We start from the raw sequence: 22215 nt of genomic DNA, 5'->3' as shown, positions 1-22215 counted from the left end.
ATCATGCTATTTTCAACACGCTATTTTTCATTTGTTTGGAGCTTGTTTTCTTTGCAGTCCTATTCCTTTGATTATTAGCATTCTTTTTTCTTTTCTTTATAAAACATGAATATTTGCCCACCTAGGGAAGAAAGGTGAACTATTTACCAGCAGACTGATTGTTTCCTAGCACATAGATTATAAATCAAGGAGAGCCTTTTATACACAATGTGATGTACAGCAGGTTATAACCATTTGTTTTTCACAGCATGTTTTAAATCCAGCAGATAACCTTACACTAAGGCAAATAACAGTAATGGAAAAAAAATTCTTATTACATTTCTGTTTTATTTAAAATTTTTCAGCTGACTATCTGTAATCAGTTTTTTTTTCAGGTGATTCTTATTTTACACGCGAGAGGGATGATGGCTACAGAAAGGATACAGAATGGATACAGCTGTTTTGAATACAAGAAGCATTTTTTATAACTGCTTTGTTACACTTAAAACTAGACACATGCCTTTTTTTCTGTTTAAAATGAAGGCAAATCCTGATCTGGTAGTTCCTGGTATTCTGTAAGGGGAACATCCAACTCTAGAGAAGATCTGTGGAATTTGATAGAAAATTGTGACTTCTGTGTTCATTTTAAAAATCATTTTGTATAAGTCAGTTACATATGGAATTCTCTAAGTTTTCCAAGCTTGCTTTAAAAGCTTATTAAAAATGTATAAATTTGAGCAAAGTCCATGGGAATGAACAGTTGTAAGAGTTTCCTAATTCAGTTTGCCTTGCTAGTTGAGCCCTGGTACATTTAGTAGGGCTCTGTCCTTTATGTTTGCTTTGTGTCCTCCCTGATTCAGTGGAAATTGTGAGTGATTGGTACATGCAAGGACCAATTTGTTCTTCTTTTCTTTTAAAGACCCATATTAAAGCATGGGAATGTGTTAGAATGACGATTAACGTAAAAATATCTTAGTATTTACCTTTTATGTCTTGTAAAACTCACAAGTTACATGGTTCTTGCAAACCAATGCTTTCCTGATGTGCAGGTTGGAGACTATGTGTTTGCCAGGACTGGGACACCGATAGGAAATGAATGTTATGTGCCTGCCATTGTCATAGCAACACCAAAGAGGGAGGAAACAGGTGACAAACTCTACACAGTTCTGATGTTCAACAGCAGGAAGGTAAGTAAACCTAGAAGATGATACCAATTTGGCAACGGTATTACCATTGTTCTATTTTTGATGAGGCAGATACAATTTTCCAGGCTAATGAGCTCACTGTCCGAATCCCTGTCTCCAGCTAACCAAAACAAATCAGATTTCAGGGCTCAGTGAAGAGCTTATGTAATAGACATGAACCAAGAAATTCTGTAGGATAATTTATTCTTAAATCATATTCTGTTCTTTCCTCTATAATCCGTTTGGTGGCTTTCACAAGTTCCATGCTGCTAAAATGAGAAACATAGGGAGTTTTATCACAGTCAGTATAGTCTTCAATCTATTTCATTATGTATGTTTGTTTGTAAGCCATTATGATAATTTTACTGCATTTTTCATCCTGCATATTAAGAAAATGTACTTTGTACTTGAAACTTTTATCTTCATTATTTAGAGGCTGATTACAGTTACATTAAAACAGTTGACTTTTTAGACATATGTATCTTCCTTGTTTCTGAGATTTAGGTTTAAATTAGATGAATCTTGATTGTGTTATTGCAGGAACACTGTGTAAGAAGTGGGCTTATTAAAATCAGCCAAACAAAGTATGCCTTTTCCTGTCAGTACATAAAAATGGTGCAGATGGTGGATTATATGACGTGAGTATGCTTGAACCTAAAAATATAAAAGTTATTTTACATGAATCTTAAATGTTGCATTTTGGGTTCAACTATGCTGTCCGATTTCCATATGTAGTACTCTAACTACAGTTGTTGTGAACTGGCTTGCTTGATACATGCAACCAAGTGATTTGACCCACAAGCATGTCAATTGAGCATGAACTGTCCTACCATTTTATTATCTGGCAATTTATTGCCCTATTTTCATTTTGGAAACATTGGTGGGATGTGGTGGTTTGAAGCTTAGCCCCAGGAAGCTGTTAGAGGATTGCTGAAAGGTGGGATGGAGTTTCTGTTTGTTGTAGACCTTATTTTTCCTTTAAGATATTTGTTGTGATATAAAGCTATGCATAAAATTGCAAGTTGTTTCTAAGATACTGAATCTTCTGCTGGGCTTAAATCTGGGGAATGATGGGGAGAGAGCATGTAGGATGAATATGAGCCCCTACTTAAGTTCTGCAGAACTTATGTACAGCAGGGGTAACATTTTTCTGGTGTGAAGCGTGCGCTGAACGTGCAGTGGTTCCAAATGATTCTGGATTACTTTTTCATCTTGTATTAAGTTCTAGTTTAATACATTTGAAATAGCACTGGATTGTGATAACCTTCAGAGCACCGACAATCTCTGACAGCTAGCAACAACAGATCTTAGGAAGTAGAATACGATCAGAACAATCATCTAGGGATATTTCTTCCCACCCTCCAGCAATTTGTGATTTAAGGATTTTCTGAAGCAGAACTGGAGTCTCTGTATTAAACAGCCTTGATGGATTTTTCTTCCATGAATTCATGCGGTTGCTTTTTTGAACCCATGTAAACCTTTATCATCCATAGCCTCTTCCCAGAAGGAGCTGCACAGTTTCACATTTTGTGTGAGAAAACATATACTTCTGTTTTGACTCTTCCATCTGCCTTGACATCCCATAGGGATTCTAGACTGAACGATTTCCTCTTCCGTGTATGTCAACGTAGTATGGGCACTGCTGTCAAAGACATGTATAATCTCCGGCATGGGAAATTTCTTCCCAAGAGGTTGCATGCACAGGACAAATCCCACCTTTAAAGGCAATTTTAGAAGTTCGTCATTTCTACTGAAGTGTTCTAATATGATGATCAGTGTTAAAGATTATATCTAAAAATGATGGGCGAGGATACCAGTTGTGGGCTGATCTATAGATTCCCTGAGAATGATGGAATGAAAAAGCAACACTGATGCAAGCCCTGTTTCCCAGACATTTTCTAATAGTAATTCCAGTGCAGTTTGAAACTCGCTTTTTTGCCAGCTTGCAGCCACAGCACATACATAAACAAATGAATACCCCCACTTTACTGAGCAGAATTCCAAATCTGGAAATACATCAATGCCTTTTTCGAGGCCAGATCACCTACATCATCGTAGCCTCTTTTCATCAAAAAGTAAACCTGAGGACCATGGTTTCCTACTTAATGCATACAACCAGTTGAAAAGAGGCAGGTATATAACTGAGCTGAGTTCCAGCAAAATCAGTGGCAGTCTTTCCCTTCCACTGATTTGGATTATATTCTAAATGAGAATTATTATTTCCCTTATTAAGAAAAGATGTGACTAAATGCATAAGCAATAATAGTGGCTTCCATTCTGCATGCTTTGTTTCATGACTGAGTGCTTTAATATCACATTTAATATTCATTCTCCAAACAGACTTCAATGGCAAGCTGACTTGCCATTGTTATGACTGAGCACACCAATGTCTTACAGTTGTTTTAAGTTCCAAAGTTTTTACTACATCGTTTCTGTTTTTTCTTGCAGCAGTTGTATATTTTAGAAACAAACCACCATATTTCAAATGGCAATGTTTTTACTGCAAAATGTCTCTATTTTTGAGGATAGCACTATTAAGATTGTCCTTACATTACCCCTGTTAAAGAAGTGCCTCCAAACAATATTATTGCAAATGCTATTAGTTACATCTGATTGCTAGCATTTTAAAGACACCAAGACCCAGATACACAAAGGGACATTGTGGGACTCTGAGCAGTAACACTTGAATATTTGGCAGCTCTGAGAATGGCTCCATGGATGTATATTGGATGTCAAGATTTATTGCGCAGAGTGCAACGAAATGTGTAAAGCAGCTAATAAGAAATGACAAAGAGAGCTGAGCATCTGAAACTGAGCCTCTCTCAACTGAGATACCCACTAACAGCCCTGAACTAGACATATTGGAGCCTTTGGGATTCCCAGGATCCTCTGTTGGCATTGGATAAACTACATAAATAGTAATTTTTAGCATATAGTCAACATAGACCTAACCCCCAGGTATGCAGACGAGGTGTATTGGTGTGCCACTAAAAACCTTGGTGATCACTACTAATCCACAATATTCCACAATTTGCTGCCAGCACCTTCTTTTGCACATTCCCAACTTTATCATCTACTGAAATATATTTCTCTCCACCTTTTTCTACATTATGTGTCATATCTAGTTCTGCTGCATTTTTAGTCTCTTTTCCAAGAATTAACAATAGAAGACTGGTACTAAAGAGCTTTTATAGTTAAAAGTCTTTTAAGTTTCCTACTTGTTGGATCTATAACTCTCTACAATAAATTGCTATGTAAGATTTGAGTAGACAGTCCCTGACAATGCACTTACTAATTCAGAATGTTTGTCTTTTGATTGTAACATTCTCAGCAAGGTTTTGAGTTCTCTGTAAAGCCACATACTTGTAAAGTGAAATCTCATTCCTTTCTTGCTGCTTTAACATGTCTGCCTCTTAAAAAAATGGTATTGGCCATGATTTTACTTTATATTTGTTTATTTGTGTAACTGCCATGCTGTGTTGAATGATTGTTTTCCTTTTATGAGGAGGTGTACATTCAAAGCCATTAAACAACTGTATTTCATTAGTTACACTTTAATCAGTTACTAATATTAGCAATGCTATGGCAGTGTTCCAGCCCAGATTGAGTTGGAGTTTCTGTTAGAGCCCCTACCTTTTAGAGGGCATGGAAATGTGCTCCCCACTGAAACTTATTATTTATTATATTCTAAAATAGATACCTACCTCCCTTGTCATACTTATCAAAGGGGAACAGTGCAGCATATTGCTCATGGATGCACACAGATCTAATGAGAACATGCTGACATTGTTGATAGAAACAAACAAAATAGAAGCATAATTTGTTCAGAAAGGAAACAAAAACTTTGAATGCCATGCGATACTAGAAGCTCAAAAAGAGAAAATCCTTGTGTGCTAAGTCCTGTAGAAGTAAGGGAAAAAATTAAAAGGGATAGCCCATGCTCCCCTGTTGACAGGGAGTCCACAGTGCACATAGATGTATTACAATAGCTTGGCTAACTCTTCAGCTCTGGGTTCTTTGGGATTGTCTTTTGATGTTTATGTGGTGTGTACTAGGAGTCATGCTTAATTCACTAATCTTTAGAGGTACTAATATAGCTCTCATCATTTTAATATCAGATGCTAGCATCTGTTTTGGGTCTTTTCCTGCCATCAGAGTGGAAAGAAATAATTATGGCAGAACAAGCACTCTGCAAATGTAACTAACAAATTCCACATGCAAAGTAAAACACTATGTGCTCTGGACCTACACCATAAAAGACAATTATTGCCCAAATCCTTTTTGGAGTCATAAGAGGTAGACAGAATTAGGGTTTAGAGGTCTGTTTTAGGCTATTCTTTACTTATTTTATAAATTAAAGAGAAACTGAATTGCAAGACATTTTTAGCCCTGTCAAATGGTCAAAAGTGTGATAAGTCCTTCTCTTGTACTGTGAGATGTGGGAAAAGGTGAAAGCTATGTCATATAAAAAAGGATTTAAAATACTATACGATAAGCATGCTTTTAGCTTAGTGAATTTCCTTGTCTGATTTTCTAGCCTGGACAGAGAGGCCACAAAGCCCTATCCTCACTTGTCTATGGAAGATGAAGAAGGAGAAGAAGCAAGAGAAAGTATTATGAAAGAAGACAGGGGAAAAAAGAAAAAGGAGAGGAGAGCAATAGACAAAAGATGTCCCAGGGAGAGGATGTTGAACTCTGATGATCTTTTGTTTGTCTCCAGAGGGGAAGTAAAACAGAGAAGAAGAAATGCACTGTGTAGCAATGAAGAAGAATTTGGAGGTAAAGTAGCAGCTCTGGAAAATTATATTAGGGATTAAACAGATCTGATGGGCCTTTAGTTAATCCCCACAAAAGGAACCAGGTTTCTGCATTTCTGGGTGTCAGACCAGCCTGCTTTCCTATGTCTTATGTGATGAGATTCTTTCACCTCCTTTGGAAACCTTTCTTCACACTGATCATTCTCAGCATGTGTTTCCACCATAAAGGGAAGAACTGAATAAAGCATGTTCCGGCATATTCTACCTTAATTTCCCTAACATTTGTAGTAGCAGTGAAGGTGCAATAACGCCAACCTTAGTACCTGCTAGTAAGCAGAGTATATATTCCAGTCCCTCTACTGTTTGTTACTTGTTAGATTAAAGGTATGTCTGTATTGCCTATGGAGCTCAATGCTTCAGAGGTTAAATTGCTTTTAGTGTCTGAGCTAGCTCAGTTGAAGCTCTTCATTTTAAAGATCCTACTTTCAGTGGAAAGATAAGAGGATTTTTATCCATACCTGCTAGTACTATTTTAAACACGTTCTCAAGATCCCCATTAATTATTTACTTCCAAAAGTAGTAGACTATAGATTCACTCAATCATCATGTTGTCAATCAACTTTGACAATCAATTTGGCCTCTCTGAACTTTCCTTTGATGTTCTCACTCATCTTTTAAAGATTGTCTGCAAATTCCATTTACATTGCTTGTAATGGGTATTATGGTGCCACTGCATTTTAGGAGTGGCCTGGTCAGAATTATATGAGAGCAGAGGTGCTGGGCTTGTCCTGTAGCTGTGTGAGAGACCACAGCTTTCACAGGTAGGGCTACTTCACTGGAAATGCTCAGTTATCCCAGGCTCCTCCCTCTCAGACATCCTGAGATGCAGATGCTGGGTAAATGTGAAATAATGCTAATGTGATCAGCAAGTCCTGTTACTGATTCCATGCAGGTTGAAGGAAAGATTAAATGAGAGCAGTGGCTATCTATGCACTGAATCCTGCCTAGACTTACCAAATAATCTCATAGTACTCTGTCAAGACTCTAACAAGACTTCAAGGTGGTGTGCAGGTCGAACTTGCTAAAGAGGGTACCCTGTCCTCTTCTTATGACACCACAGACATTGGATATGGCTTTTTTTTTTTTCTTAAATGTATTTTCATTTACCTATCCTTCTGTGTTTTATCAGAAAGCAGAAAGTCAGAGAGCTGATGAAGATGTTAAGTAAGACTATATGATCATCCTCACAGGGTTTCATCAGATATCTCTTTATCCAATCTCTGTACATGATTGTGTATTTATCCTCTTTGGATGTAGATATTTGTCCCATTTTCAAACTATGCTAATGATTTCATAGCATTTTGTGTATATAATTTTGTAAATTATATCAAATGTGTTACTTGACCCCTGACGTGCACATCTATTTTAACTGTGTTAATACTGGATTTTATTTTAAAGACTGAAGAGAATAATGAAAACAAATTTGCCTGGCATTGTTTTTTCCTTCTGCCCAAGGTTCAGGTCTAGTATGAACTATTAGTTTACACTTACTGCTTGGCAGTCTATGTGCTGAGCACCAGACCTGTGAGATTCACCTATACAGGTTAACATTTACCCTCAGAATAGTCATATTTAATTATATTGATATGAGTAAGTGTTGAATAACATGGGTGAGGTGTTGGAAAGCTCTACTGTTCTAAATGAACTGTTCAGTTAGTCTCTGTGGACCAGATATTAAAAATATCAGGTATCTAACAATGCATTTTCCCTTCATGGAGTTTTCATAATGCTCAAATAAGGCTGGCTATTCAAGTCAGGAGCCTAAATTGCAAAAGTACTTATGAGCTGAAACACCCTGTTTTCATCTTCAGACGCCTACACAACCCTGAAATCTGAATTGTTGCCCTTCATACGCTGGACACACCAATGTTCATCAGTGTGATCCCCTACCTGATCTTCCTAGTACTTGTTTTCAATACTTCGTTATTTCTTGGTTGTTTATAACAAAGGCAGATTTTTTTAAAAATACAGTCAGCATCTCAGAGAAATGTTTTGAATACCTGTAAATACCATTAATAGTTAAAGCTAATAATTTTGGTAGGTAAATGTCATTTACAGTAACTGTTATACTTATTCTTTCAAGATTTCTAAAAGCAGTCTATTAAACTGGGAACTGGTTTATCTGAAAGATACATAATCCTCCCACATATTCTTTTCCCTGTAATATCAAATACCTGAATAATTTGGATATATTTTAACTTTCAGAAAACCTTCAATTGTCCTGATCTGTTCGCCTGAAGTAAAGGCTTTCTCTTCATATTTATACACAATAGTTTTCCATATGTATGTATGTGTGTAATGTGTTAAAAGCATTTAATGCCATCAGCAATTCCTACATTTCCTTTCCAAAGGTTTGTCTTGTCACTTCTTACAAACTCTCCGGATACATATATATTTTTTTAGTAATCTGATTGAGCTGTGTTTTGTAACTACTCCATGTCCTAATCAACACTTCTTCCTACGGTTCTGCTGACTTCATGTGTACAATCTTCTGTTATATGAGGATGTAAGTTCTCCTGAACTTGAATGAGCATTGCCCAATATAGGGATGGATTTTTGTGCTCTCCAAGATAATGTGGATTCAGCTACATGGCTCTTAAATAGGTGGTTGATGAAGATTTGTATTTCCTTGAAGCCTTATACTTCCACAGACCTGTGGGTCTTGTTTGAATTAATGGAGCATTTTGGAATGTTTGCGGTTTGGTTTGTGCTCAGCTAAAATATTCCTGATTGTTAGAAATCAACAACCCATTCCTGTTGTTCCCACTCAGGGAAACAATGTTAACAGAAGCAAATGCAGAATAAGTAATTGTGTTAGTTATTTAGTGTGTATGAGCTTCATTATTGTGTTGATGTGTGATTTTGTCTTATGTATTCCAGAACCATTACGTTTAACACATTATTGTTTTAATATGTATGCTTGTTGCTCTTGTGTTAGTTAGCTCTGTGTGTTTATAAGACAGTGAATGAAGTCCTGGCAAATTCCTGCTGACTGTTAGTGGGCTAATGATTCTTTGTCTAGGTAACTCGAATAATGCTATTTGATTGAACAAGATCACAAATACTTAACTCTGTCATTGGTTATTGCAATAATTGTTTTTACAGATACTTTAAAAAAACATGTATTTGTTTCCATAGAAAAATTCTTCTCCCTGTCTTCCTAGTCTTCTCTCTGTTCTGTAATGCCTAAAATCAATGTTCATTTCACAGGATTTCCTTGTTGATTTTCCAAAATGGCTGTCTAGTAAAAAACTACATCAGAAAACAATTCAGAGTGAAGTACAGGTATAATACACAGTAATAGACTGCATTGCCTGATGCATTAGCAAATCAGAGCTAACAGAGCCCAAATGTCCCTTCTAATTTATAATGAGATGTGACTTGAAGCAATTACACTGATAATTACTGTAACCGCCAATATGGGGTAGGTGGGAGACCTTTGAAAATTATCATTTTCTATCCTTTTCTGTGGCAAATCTAGTTGCTCTGAATTGGGTTCAAGAGTGTAACAGCTGTGGCACCTGGCAGTCTAGTGGATTGGCTGGATTTCCCACAGTAGGATTTCACATTTTTAGCACCCACTTGTTTTCCAATCTCATTTTCCAGATAGTTCATTCCGCATTTGGAGAAGGCTATCATAATAAAGCAGTGTTCCCATCTGTTGGTCATGGCTTGTTTAATAAGCAGTTGATGTCAATTCAGCTATGCTTGCATCTGTTACTTACTGCAGCTGTGTGTTGTTAAGGGCTTCCCAACTGCCTCCAGATTTAGCTTTTGTTTTTCTGCTGATAGCATGTTACAACTTGGCCCAAACGACTCTCTCTTCTGTCAGGGTTGTCCGCTCATCGAAAGAGGAAAGTGTGTTAAACTTTCCATCTCTTTCCCCATAAAGAATGAAACATGGAGATGTGCAGAGGAAGAAAGTGCCGTACCATTGGTGCAGGAGGAATGTGTTGGGGTGTCTGAGGGTGGAGAGGAAGGGCAATTCTGTCCAGGTTCTGGGAGCAAGACCAGAATGGTTTCTTCCAACATCTTGGGAAGGTACTTAGAGGGTGCATGCACTGGGTAAAGAAAATAAACATTTTGTGAATTGTATTTAACAGTGCATCTTTCATTTTATTCAAGGTAGCAGTATGGCCACAATACCTTTCAGTATTTTAGTCCGGCAATGTTTTTGTACCACAGACAGATAGTCAGCTTATAGGATACTGTCAAGAAATCCTGATCCTCACACAGGTGAACTCCAGATTCCTGTCTCTTAGGGTGCCCAAGAAGAATCAGAATGTTCCTTTTGTGTATCTAAGTGCTCATGTCGTGCATTTATAAGACAATTTTCAAAGGCACACTTTTGATTTTTAAACTCTCAGCTTCAGAGTTTTCAGTGGTAGCTATTGATGATTGGCATTCCTAAAACTAATCATACTCAGATCTCATACTCTCTATGTACTCAGTCTGTGCTGTTGCTTCCCTACCCTGTATATCATATCTCTATTCTTCAGATGCCTCCCACAGTTTTGTTTTCTACTACACGAGTGTTTCTTATATTATCATTTAAAACCAAGAAATCCCCCTAAAGAAATATATGAAGCAAAATAGAGTATATGATTTTGTTTACTTTGTTTCTTCCTATTTTATTCTCTTTCATTTTTCCTCCAGCTTCCAGTCTTTTGCCATTCATTCATTATGATTGTCATTGTTTTGTGCTAGGAGGGTGCCTAGTAGTTGGTGGTCTCATTTGATATGATTGTAAAAAGTGACTTTTCAGTGACACAGTATTGTTAATAGCAAACCAGAGAAGATAAGCATGGTTGTACTGGGTGAGACAAAGGTCCATGTCGCCGGACCCTGTCTCCAGCAGTGGCTAGAAGATGGTTCCTGAGACAGAGTAAGAACAAAGGTTGGCACGTGAATAACAAAAGCTACAAGCTTAGAAAATGAGAATACTTAAAAAGCAGACTGGTTTGAACTTGTGAGGATGAAAGCAAAAAGGAAAGGAGTGAAAAGCCTCTTTACATAGGACCATTACTCTGTTACCATAGTCATAAAGTCATTTGTTCCATGATAAATCCTGGGGTATGTACTGGGGGTGTGTTGAACTGTTATATCCAAGCTTATGGTGGGGCAATATTTTCTCTCACAAAAGAGTACCTGTTCTCTCCTAGCATCCTCATTGTCCACTTCATCATCCTGGCGTTCATCAAGGTGTCAAACTGTGCAGTCGCCAAGTGCTTCAACTCCCAGCTCACCAAAGGATTCCTGTTGCTTGCACAGTCCTGCTGTAGAAAAGTCTCTGGTAAAAGTAACATTACCAGAATTATTAGAGTCAACACGGAGCAGCAAGTATTGGCAAGACAGTCTCCGTACCACTGCGCAGAGCAAAGGAAGCCACGTTAAGGCTGCATGATGAAGGAGTTTGTGAGGAATGGATGAGGCTGCAGATAGGAAATATTTTTAGCACCTGTAACTGTGAAATTTTATTCCTTGAATCAAAAATAAACTGACTTGTTAATGCTAAATTATTTATGATTTTGCAGACTTACTTTGGAGGTATGAAAAAGAAACAGTGTCAGAGGGTCAGCTGTGCTGCTGAAAAGTATCAATATGAGAGAATGGAAAATTGTATTTGTCAGAGTATCCTTTGTTTGCAGCAGACCTATTTGATTTATTAACTGTGGGTCTTTCTTACGAAATGCCTTTCTCCAACACTCCTTTTTCACAGACTCAGTCTGTAAGGCCTCTGGGAAGACCTGCTGCAGGGAGCTTACCCAGTTTTCCACTGATGCTGATTTTCATGTGTATCTGTCTGAAAGCTTTTCCACTGATGGGGACTGTCCCATGAGAACACAGATGAGGTGCTTTGCCCTCGAAGACTAACCTCTTGGTAACACAGACTTAGACCAAGGGCTGAATTCTTCCCTGTGACATTTGATATAAAGCCAGTGCTACTCTGAAGGCAGTGGAATTGCTTCAGTGTTATGGCATTATAAATGAAAGCAGGAATTGCACCTAGACATATTTAGAATCATCTCTACTCTTAGCTCCCAAATAATGGATAGGTGACTGAATCCAGTAAAAAAAAAAAAAAATTCCAAATAAAGATTCATTTTCTCTATCTAACAAAGGTAATGTGATATTCACTGTCCAAGACATGACATTTGAAATGGTACACAGTCGGGGGGAATGTAGTGTGTTTAGCACTGAAGATCCTCACCTCAACCAAAGTATGTCTTGTGGATGTAGTGACACAACTGTATGGTTGTCTAGGGCCTTCTGTTAAGGAGGTGAAGACTGATTCTTAATATTTTTTGGCATATCAAGGTGAATGGACAGTAAAGATTTCCATAAGCTTGACTGTAGATACCTACGAAATTTCCAGGCAGGTGTATGTATTCATCTTTACATTTGAAGTAAAGTGGAGTTGAAAAGATACACTTAGTCAAACAGAAACAGAAGGTGGCCAATTAAAGTATACACATGTATATATTGTAACCCAGATATTTGGTGAATTCCAGCTTTTATGGTAGCCAATTTATTCATAGACCTTTTTGTGTGTTCCAGATACATAACACATTTATAATGGGGTCTGACTGCTAGGATATTCTTCTGCTTTGATGTAGCAGTAATATCTCAGGTCTTTTCCTTTATTACCTCCTCTACACTTGATTCTTCTCTTTTTAGATATCTTTCTCAGATGAAGAATATTCTTAGATTAATATTACATTATTATTACCTTCCACATGTCTTTGTGAATGAGTTAGCAAATATTAAAGATTGCTGCATGATTAAAGAGAGACAATTTAAACATGATTAAACAATAGAGACAATTTCACCTTACAAGATGGTGTCTGGCTGTCCTGGCTCTTCTGGATGCCTAGAGTGTAACATCATTACAGCAGATTTCAAATGGCAGTGACAGGGGTGCTGTGCTAGCTGTCCCCAGGGACTCTAGGGCCATGACAGAGCCAGTGAAGCGGTAAGCCAGGGACATCTCTGCAGCTGAGCATAGATTTCTGCATGTTGTTAGAGAGGTTTTTGCATACATATGTGGGGAAATAATTTCCGTCAGTGGGGAAATGAGTACAGAAGACATTTCCTCTGCTCAGGTAGGGTTGTTCTAAGTTGGGGTTGGCTGGAGCCCAGGCATTTTACCATACAGCTTCTCTTATGGTCTTTCTGTGTGTTTGTGTCTGTTTAGAATAATAGTGAGGAAGACCCTTCTTTGAGTGAGGGATCTCTATTTCATGCAGCCCACTTCTTCTGAGCACTAAATATTTCATTTAGCACAATGTAACCATGGTAGCATGGTGAGAACCTTGACTTTTTGGCCCTGAAATCTAAAACAGAGCAATGAACAGAAGACATACTGTTAAGTATGTGCAAATGGATTGTATACCACCCCACAGTGATAAAGACCGGGATCCCCTCGAAAAAATGACTGAACAAAACTTACCTTAGCATTCCACTGGGTGCAATACAAATTTGCCAGAAATACAAACAGGAATGTTAACCATGCACAGGATCAAAACTGGCGGCACAGGTAGTCTGAATGGTGAATTCTTCTTCTGCATACGGAGTGATCATCAATCACTGTTGGTTCTTTAGACAAGCTGTTTAAAAACTGATTTGTTTATAGAAATATGGATGGTGATGGATGAGTTCCCTTTTCACTTGTTGTTAAGGAGCCATTTCACTGTTCCTTTCTGGGTGTGCAGTCTGACCTCAAGAAGCACCTGTCATGGGATAGCATTTATTAATTTTCCCTACTTCAGCCCACAAGCCTTTTTTCCTGCCTGAGTTTGGTTAAATGTTTTGTTGCATTGCTTTCTATTAAGCCTGGGAATTGTCAGGATGATTTATCTTTTCATTCAAACATTCCTGTTGGTCCGTTTGCACAAAGTAAGCTCTGTCCCGACTTCCACATCATGGTGCAGATGTACAGGAGGTTATGTTTTCATATGCTTGCTTCTTTCCACTGATCTGTTTTAAAGAGGCAAGTAGTATTATGGTGGTCTGTCAACAAGATGAATTTTCCAATTAGATTTGCCAGATGGCTGAGCTTGACCAGGGCGGCCTAATTTCAGGTTCTGTCAATAGAGCATAACCAGATCACTGAAAATCCAGGTTGCTGGTTCCTCGCACTGCCTCATACAAAGTTGGCAGTGGTGGGGTTTGGGTTGCCTGTCTGGCTTTGGGACAGGCCAAGACTATGCTCAGACTTCTTTGTGATTCTTTTCCAACTATTAAGATGGTACTTTTTCTATGCACACCCCCCCCCCCCCCCCCGTTTCTTTTTGATAAAGACAGATATATAGCCTACGAAAAAAAAGAAAAAAAGTCATATTCACCCCCACCTGTATTTGTCATTCTGGGTCAAACTCTGGACCCCAGGGTTTGGGACTCAGGCCCTGTCATTCAGCATTACATGCATTCATTGATGCTGCACAAGAAGGTAAAAAAGAACCACTTCATACTGGACTGCTCGGTTGAGCAAAAGAAAGGCGTAGGAAGAGAACACCTGCCAGTTAGCTGTCATATTGATAGTCTGGCCATGAAACTCCTGAGGTCCAAGGGAAGTAAGAATAAAAGGGGAAATGAGAGTAAAGGCTTTTATGAGACCAGCTGATAGAACTGGAGGAAGTGGAAAAGCATTTGAGATTGAATTCCTTTAGAAAGTCATCAATAACCTCCTACTCAGTTGTAATACCATGAAATCAGATCAATGTCATATCTTCCAAGAAAAAGAGTAGCTTCATGGAAGAAGTTTGTATAGCAAACTTTGACTCAATCTGCACATGTATGCAAAGGACCTTGTCCTCCATGGCTATTTCCTTCCTTGCCTAGTGAGAACACTGCTAGCTTGACTGCAGCATAAATACAACTGAGCCCCAAAGGGCTCAGTCCCTTGATAGACGATGCTGTGAGAGATTACATAGCTGCTCTTAACCACACATCCACTCTGCTCTGAGTGGATCTGGGGCCACCTGTAACCACCTCCTGTTGATAAAATGAGGATGTTAGTATCAAACCTACGTTTTTTCCCCAGCTGTGAGGTGCTTCTCCTGGGAGGAGGGGGTGCTTGCCAGAAAAGGGTGCAGGCTTACGCTGACTGCTCTTGAAAACTGAGCAGTTAGCAATGCCAGCGCTCCCCACAGTGGCCCTGGAGCCAGGCCAACACACTAAGCAAGTGCTGTCCCTATCAAAGTCACAAGATGAGGTTTGCTGATGAAGCCTTGCTGCTTCTGGAGACATACACCTCAAACCAGCTCAGTAGTACCCAGGTTCCCATTTAATAGAAAGCATGCTGAAGGGCAATACTGTGTGAGGGTTGATTTCAGCACATTGTAAACTCAGTATTCTAATTACAGGGCTGTGAGAAAAGGTTAGCAGCAAACAAATACAAACACATCTGTGGCCTAAACTGAACACCAGCTCTTTTTGCCCAGTTCTTCCACTCCAACCAGCTCTTAAGGTTGGGGCTTCAGCACTGACAGTGCAACCCCTTCCTCTGAAAGTTGGCCGATGTCTCAGCCCTTCGCAGGTTTAGAAGAGGTAATCGTCCATCTCCAGCAGCATTCTCTGCTCCAGAGAGTTTCCTCCACAGGTAATTCAGAGCTGAGCATTGTGGCATCTGTGCCCCTGCCTCTCTGCCTCCCTGTTTTCTACATAATCTTTAGCTCCCTGAGGCTTTTGTGGAAAGGATATTGGGAAATTCAGGACACAGGCTGTGACATGTAGTCACAGCACTGGTCTTGAGCCCAGTTTTGTGATTGTAAGCTGACTTTATGTCAGACAGTGATGAGGCAACTGGGGATCCCTGCACACCTCATGTTTGTTTTATGTTGCATGTCTCCAGCAAAGAGGAAAGCAGGTCAAAGAAGGATGGAGATTTAGGACAGGAGATGCCATAGTTTTCAGGAAAGCTGGTGAGACAGGGATATTTTAAAACTTTTCCTTGGACTGCTCGTGCCTTTTTCTTCTGTAAATAGCCTTTCATCTGGAGAGAAATGGTTATGGACAGGTATACAAGGTTTTCCAGACAACCATTATATGGTTCAGCATAAAAAGAAGTATGGTGATGTATTACAGGGCCTCCTTTGCCAAGGCGATCTTTTTTTTCTTTCTAGAGCTTGCCTTTGATCTCATTGATACATTTATTCCCAGCATCTGAGTGGTTCTTCCATGACATTGTATTGGGACTATTGTCCTCAGTTTCTAGTTTAAAAAAAATATTACTGTCACTGAATTTCACAGGAGTGGTTAAGGCAGAATTAGATGGAAAGCTTTTGATTTTAGGACTGTGGCTAATTCCAACACCTTTAGCTCCCCTGAGGTAAGCTGTGAGTTTCAGGCTCAGCTGAGCTCTAAAACTCAAGGCTAACCTAAACAGCCTGGCATATCTTCCCCAGTTTTGCTGTAAAGATATAGAACAGACCAGACTTATTCAAACCTGCACCAAGTTTTGTTCCCAGGAGCTCCCAAGCTCTCCCTAATCCTGGAATTTATTTTTAGTTCACAGTATGGCAAGTCTGAGTTCACGTATATGTTACCATTTTTTTGCCTCTCTAGCTTATACTTTTTAACTTGCAGATTTCTTCTGCAAACAGCTTTGCCATTGCCCTAAGTCAACCAGAAGCTACATGAAGGTGGCTATTGCAGCACTGAACCTGCATTGACCAGCCCTGGTGATAAGCAGCCTGCATTGGTTTAAGATCCACCGTGCACTACTGGAGCTACACAGCTGCTTGTAGGCTCAGAGGTAAAGCAGAGCTTGGTTGCTTGTGCTTGAAAACAAAATCCGGGTCAGCAGTAAGTAATAAACACTTGTGGACACTGTCTTTTCAAGCTCAGCATTCTCCCAGATTAAATCACTAACTTTACGTCCTCCTTGGATTGTCCTGTTAGCATGTGGTTGAAGCTGCAGCTGGTGCAGTACATGGTGCAGCCCGGCCACTACCGCGCCTGTGCTCCAGGCACTGTGCTGGCGGGAGCTATTGCAGTGTCCAGCTCTGCAGCATGGGACCCTTTGGTCTTTGGGGCATTAGCCTCCTGCTTGCTAAGATGAAGTGGGACTGTGTTTGGTAGGAACATGAAGGGGGATTTCTGGGGGGGAGATAGTCTCCTTACATACCAGCAATTCGTAGAATTACCATCTCCCCGTGCTCTTTCTGATACAGCGTACTGTGAATCTACGCGCTTTTCATGGCTAAAATTGAAAACCAAACCTTTTACCAAGAAATGTGTGTGGGGAGTGAATTCAGGCACTGCGGTAAATACAGATGGGGAATAGAGCTGAAAATGTTTTGTTTTCTTTCTACTATTCTTCATGTTTTTCATCTTCTCTGCCTGTCTGCAGAGCCTGGCTTTGTTCTGAAAGTCTTTTCACACATACTGCATTCATTTACCACCCACAGATGTTGCTTGTTTATTCTTTCCTATTTTCATTGATCTAATGTGAAAGTCACCTTGAACTGAAAGAATTTTACCCTTGCTAGGCATGCAAAATATTAAAAAATATAAATGTAAAGATATGCATACAAAATACAGGGGCTGGGCAAGTTTTTGTAGGGATTGCTGTTGTAGGAGGTCATGGACGCTGAATCTGAGTTGTCCATAAAAAGGCAAGATGCCATTGGATTGAATAGGTAACTCATAGAATGGTGGCAGACTAGACACCAAGGCAGGGTGTGTTATACCTTTCTGTATTTATTCTGGTATCCATTTTTCCTGAGCAGAAGCATATTTGGGTACTTACTGACCACTTTTTCATTCACATCAAGATGGGTGATATGGGGCCAGTATGTAATTTGCCTGTGGATAAGTTACAAGTTGTATATCACTGGAAAAAAATCTTTTGCAAGGAAGTTCCTGCCAAGGTTTACCATCAACCTATCTTTTATGCAGCTGCTTTATAGACGAAGGAAACTCAGACCCTTCCTTGCCAAACAAAAGGCAGCACTTCAACTTAACAGCTTGGCATTGAGTGCTTAAATATTTTTTGGCACATGAATTTAAAAACATGTTTTCAGACAATTACATTGTGAGTACGCCTGCAGTGCTGGCAGCTGAGTGTTGGTCTGTTTGTTCTCTTAATTAAATATATGGCTAAATGCATTTGGCCATGTTAGTGTTGGCTGGGACAAGTGGTGCTGTACTTGCTAGTCCCATGCAGCTAAACCAGCCCTCGTGGTCAAAGAGCAGCTACACGCTGTCACTGTGTGCTTTCATCCCGAGCACAAAGGCTACACATAAACTTCCTTCATGTTTTCCTTGACAAAATTAATTTTCTCTGCCTCTTCTTTCTTATTTTCATACCATGGAATCTTTAGCTTAATTCTGGCTGTAAGAGCAGCAGGAGATGCATATTTTACTGCCACAAAGAAATGAGTTACACTCAAAGGAAAAGCTTAAGAGGATGTGTTTTTTAAATGGCACAAAAGAGCAAAGTCCCATCATTTTCTGTAGTTGATGGGAATTTGGGGCATCCTTCCTCCTGTAAATGTGTGACACTGTGCAGGTTGGAATCTGGTCCACTGAGAGGAACTTTCCTAGTGACCAGCTGGCGGCTGACTTGTTACTCGTGGTCCATTTTTCTCCCTTTTCCAAGACTACCCACCCTCTACTGCTTAAAAAGAGATCAATGCATTCAAATGACCAGTCTGACCAGTTTTAACCATAACCTGTACAAATTGACTGCAAAAGCGTTGATGTTCACAGCATGCCAAAGCACTGAACACAATATTCCTCAAAAATGTGTTTCATTTGTGACCTAAATGGGTTTTTATGAACTAAAAAGTACAAAAGAAAGTTAGCCAAGTCAGTGGTAAGACCCACGCTTGACCATTTTCATCCGAGAGTTGAAATCTAAATGCAAGCACTTGGTGAGGAGTATGTGTGTGTCCAGGATACACATTTAGCATCTAACTGAGTTGAGTGGGAGGAAAATTCAATGATTCAGGATGTAGATGTGATGCTCATGAATACTGTAGCCACAAATATGCTTCCTGAGGAAGCCTAAATAAATTAGGGAACTTTAAAAATCTCTCTCTATTTTTTTTCTCTTCAGACACACAGAATTGAAACAAACAGGATGAAGTCCAGCAGCCTAGACACATCTGTCCAGTGCTATCTGAGACGCCTAAGGGTCTCTAAGACATCTGGTTTGGGCTGCCATATACGACATAAGGCTTATGGAAGACTCATTTGGTCTGGCTGCTAGATGCTGGGAGAGAGAATCCACAGCACCTAAAATAGCTCTGAGCCCTGTCAGCAAAGTCATTCCCTCTGGTGAATACTGCAGGAGAGACTTAGGTTTGTCCATTTACATCCATTACCATTTATATCTGCTTGATTATGTGAAGAGTGGAAGAAATGGTTTTGCCCTTAGAAAGCTTTAGAAAACAAAGGACATCTACTGATATCAAGGCATGCCACAAAAAAAAAAAATCTCATTAAAAACATTATCTGAGCTGCTTCCCAGAAAGTCATCAAGAGAACATTTATCCATTCTGCAAGGTACATTGAAAAATCATTCAAGTCTAAAAAAATAGTCATAAATTACATAAAAACATTAACATAACTACTTGACACATTTGCTCTTTGTGTTTGTTCAAACAGTACTTCACTAGTGGAAGAAAGAAGCCCCCATAGCTCTTTTCTCCTATCAGTGTGGCAAAGCAAACAAGAAAGAGAGCTTCTCTTACATGAGAGCACTGTTTGCTTGCAGTTGCGTGCCCTGGGATGCATCAAGGTGCCTAAAGAGACAGGCACTTATGGGGACATTCAAAAATACTTATTTCTTGCTGATTTAAGTGGCTGCTGAAGACCCCACAAAATGTGTAAGTAACCCTAAAACTCTGGCCCAGGGCTCCCTCCAGGGCTATGTGACTTGAGGGTGCTGATGCTGCGTGCACAGTGCCCAGCACCTGGCAGGATCCAGCCCTGAGCTCTGGTCAGACCCTGCTGGGCAAAGCCCTTCCTGGCAGAGGGGCTGCAAGGACCGTGCTGGCTGCCTGAGCCCAGCTGAAGCCTGAGCTTGCCTCTCTGAATCATTATGATGTGAGGGGACAAAAACCCCAACCACCCCAGCTGGACGCTCTTTGAACACACAGAATTTGTGGAGTAAGATTTGAGGTGGGAAAAGGGGTTTGCAACTCTTTCACTTCTTTAGTTTGGTCTTGAAGACAAGACCATGGACACGTTCCCCAGTGCCATTTACACTGAGCCACAACTGCGCTTCCCAGCACCTGATTTTTTTGTTGTGAATTGTAGCAAACAGGACGTATGCCATGTACTGAGCTCACGTTTTCCTTTAAGCTAACACCCTCTACTGTTCACTCCTGCATATTATGCATAAACAAAATGTAGCCACAATTAAAGTGACTACTGACTTCTGTGTGGTACAGCAACTTCTAGACTATTGTCCTAATTTTATTTTTGTTATTCTTTAAAACTAGTACAGCAGTAATTTGGTGACATGGCCTACCTTGTACATCTTTCAGAAAAGGTAGCATGCAGCAATGTCATTTTTCAATAGTTTTGGTGTAGTATACAACTTTGGGACTTATTTTTTAAAGTATCTGCGATTCCTGCAGTGCCAAGAATGGCCAGATCACACTTTGATGCTGTTGAATGTTGGGGCTTTAGTTTAGCAATCAGAAGTTTGTGAAGTTATTTCTTTTTTTTTATGCTATATTTTTATTTGACATAGTTATGAAAGTTGAATGGACTTTCGTTGTGAATGGTGATTGCTCAAATTTTAGAGGTTTTGATTTTGGAGAACACTCCTTTTCTGTGTTTAAAAAGTCCATGTGAATGAATTATCAGACTCTGAATTACCATGTAAACCAGGCATCTGGGCTTGCCTACCTCTGAATTACAGGCACATGCCATTCACCAGCTGTTTATGTACTGATCAGTCCATGCTTTGAGGATAAGGTCAAGGCAAATGAAATAGCCCTAAAATGAAATATTATTTGTCAATGGGAGAAGGGTGCTAAAACCAAAAGGACTTTCAGTTCTTCTCTATGAAAGACAGCTACATGGCAATGGAAGAGGCAGAAGAAACTGCTGAGCTCTCCTCCCCAATCTCTCAGTAGCATGACACAAGTGTCTGAAGCTCAGTTTTAGTCTCCTTGTTTCTGCCTAAAAAGACCTAGCACATTGTGCTTTCTAGCAATCCCCATCTGCATTGGTAAGAAAGAGGTTTAAGAATAACCTAACTTTAGGAATGCTATTTTCTAGGGGCATGAAACTTGTCTTCCAGTGCTATTCTCCATATGTAAAGCAATAAATGGGGAGCTAACCTTTATGAATATAATCTGCCAAAACGTTCCTTTCCCTCTCACCATTACCAGCATCAAATCAGCCAGCATTTGTTGTTCTGTGCATAGGCAGGTGCAAGCATGGTTAATTCTTATCAGCCACACAGGATTTTAGCAGGATTAATCTCATGAGTTCTTCTGTCTTACTGCCAGCCTCTGAAGCTATTTCCAAAAACTCTGTGGGTCTGCCTCCAGCCCTCAGGTTTGCTGACCACCCAAAGTTTTCCCTGAGTTTCCTCTGCACTGAAATAAAGAGGCACTGTCCTGGGAATTCCCTTTTCCCAGTGGCAGCTGTGCTGCCATTTCTCATTTGACTTTGCAAGAGGCATCAGAAGATTAGTTGCAATCTCTTTGCAGGCTGCTAATCCAGAGCGCTGTATTACAGTGCCTTGCTGTCCCTCTGAATATGACATTAAGTAGACAATAAACAGAACAGTGTTCATAGGTGCCACAGTGATATTAGCAAAGATATATTGATACCCCTGCCTTGAGCCCCACTGAAATAGCTAGCTGTAACGCCCTCAAGGCAATTCCACAGGCCTACTCAGGCCAAGAGGCACAGGGTGAGGCATAATCCTCCTCATGCCTCATGCATGGGCAGCATCAACTTTCAAACTTATGTTTTGCTGATAGTTACTGCTATTGAGGGTTTTTGGTCATTGTGTAGGATTTTAAAGTATGTTATTTGCTGAAGCAAAATTCCTGTTGGTATGGAACTAGGACAAGCTGGCCTGAAACTAGGATGATTTCACTGTCTTGATGAATATATGCATTGTGATAAGCTATGATAGGCTATGCCAGTCCATAAGTTATCATGCCTTAACCATGTGTGTGTGTAAGTTAAAAGGAGTTAGGGCATAGGTAGCCTAGTGCTCACACTATAAAAGAAGATATCTCCCCCCAAAAGAGACAGAA

General features: G+C 39.7%; 1 protein-coding gene across 1 annotated transcript in view; it reads left to right on the top strand.

Moving 5' to 3' along the window:
- The window catches only part of VWA3B (von Willebrand factor A domain containing 3B), a 75418-nt gene extending 63922 nt beyond the window's left edge, over window positions 1-11496 (top strand). Inside the window, exons 25-28 of the mRNA XM_052774084.1 lie at window positions 1029-1166; window positions 1704-1801; window positions 5701-5942; window positions 11143-11496. Of these exons, the coding sequence (XP_052630044.1) occupies window positions 1029-1166; window positions 1704-1801; window positions 5701-5942; window positions 11143-11384 (720 nt within the window). The 3' untranslated portion in view covers window positions 11385-11496. The remainder of the gene's footprint in view (window positions 1-1028; window positions 1167-1703; window positions 1802-5700; window positions 5943-11142) is intronic.
- The last annotated feature ends 10719 nt before the right edge of the window (window positions 11497-22215 follow it).

Source organism: Harpia harpyja, chromosome 22 (genome assembly GCF_026419915.1).
Source record: "Harpia harpyja isolate bHarHar1 chromosome 22, bHarHar1 primary haplotype, whole genome shotgun sequence".
NCBI classification, from domain to species: domain Eukaryota; kingdom Metazoa; phylum Chordata; class Aves; order Accipitriformes; family Accipitridae; genus Harpia; species Harpia harpyja.
Note: the sequence above shows the minus strand (reverse complement) of the source record. Positions and strands in the feature narration are given on the sequence as shown.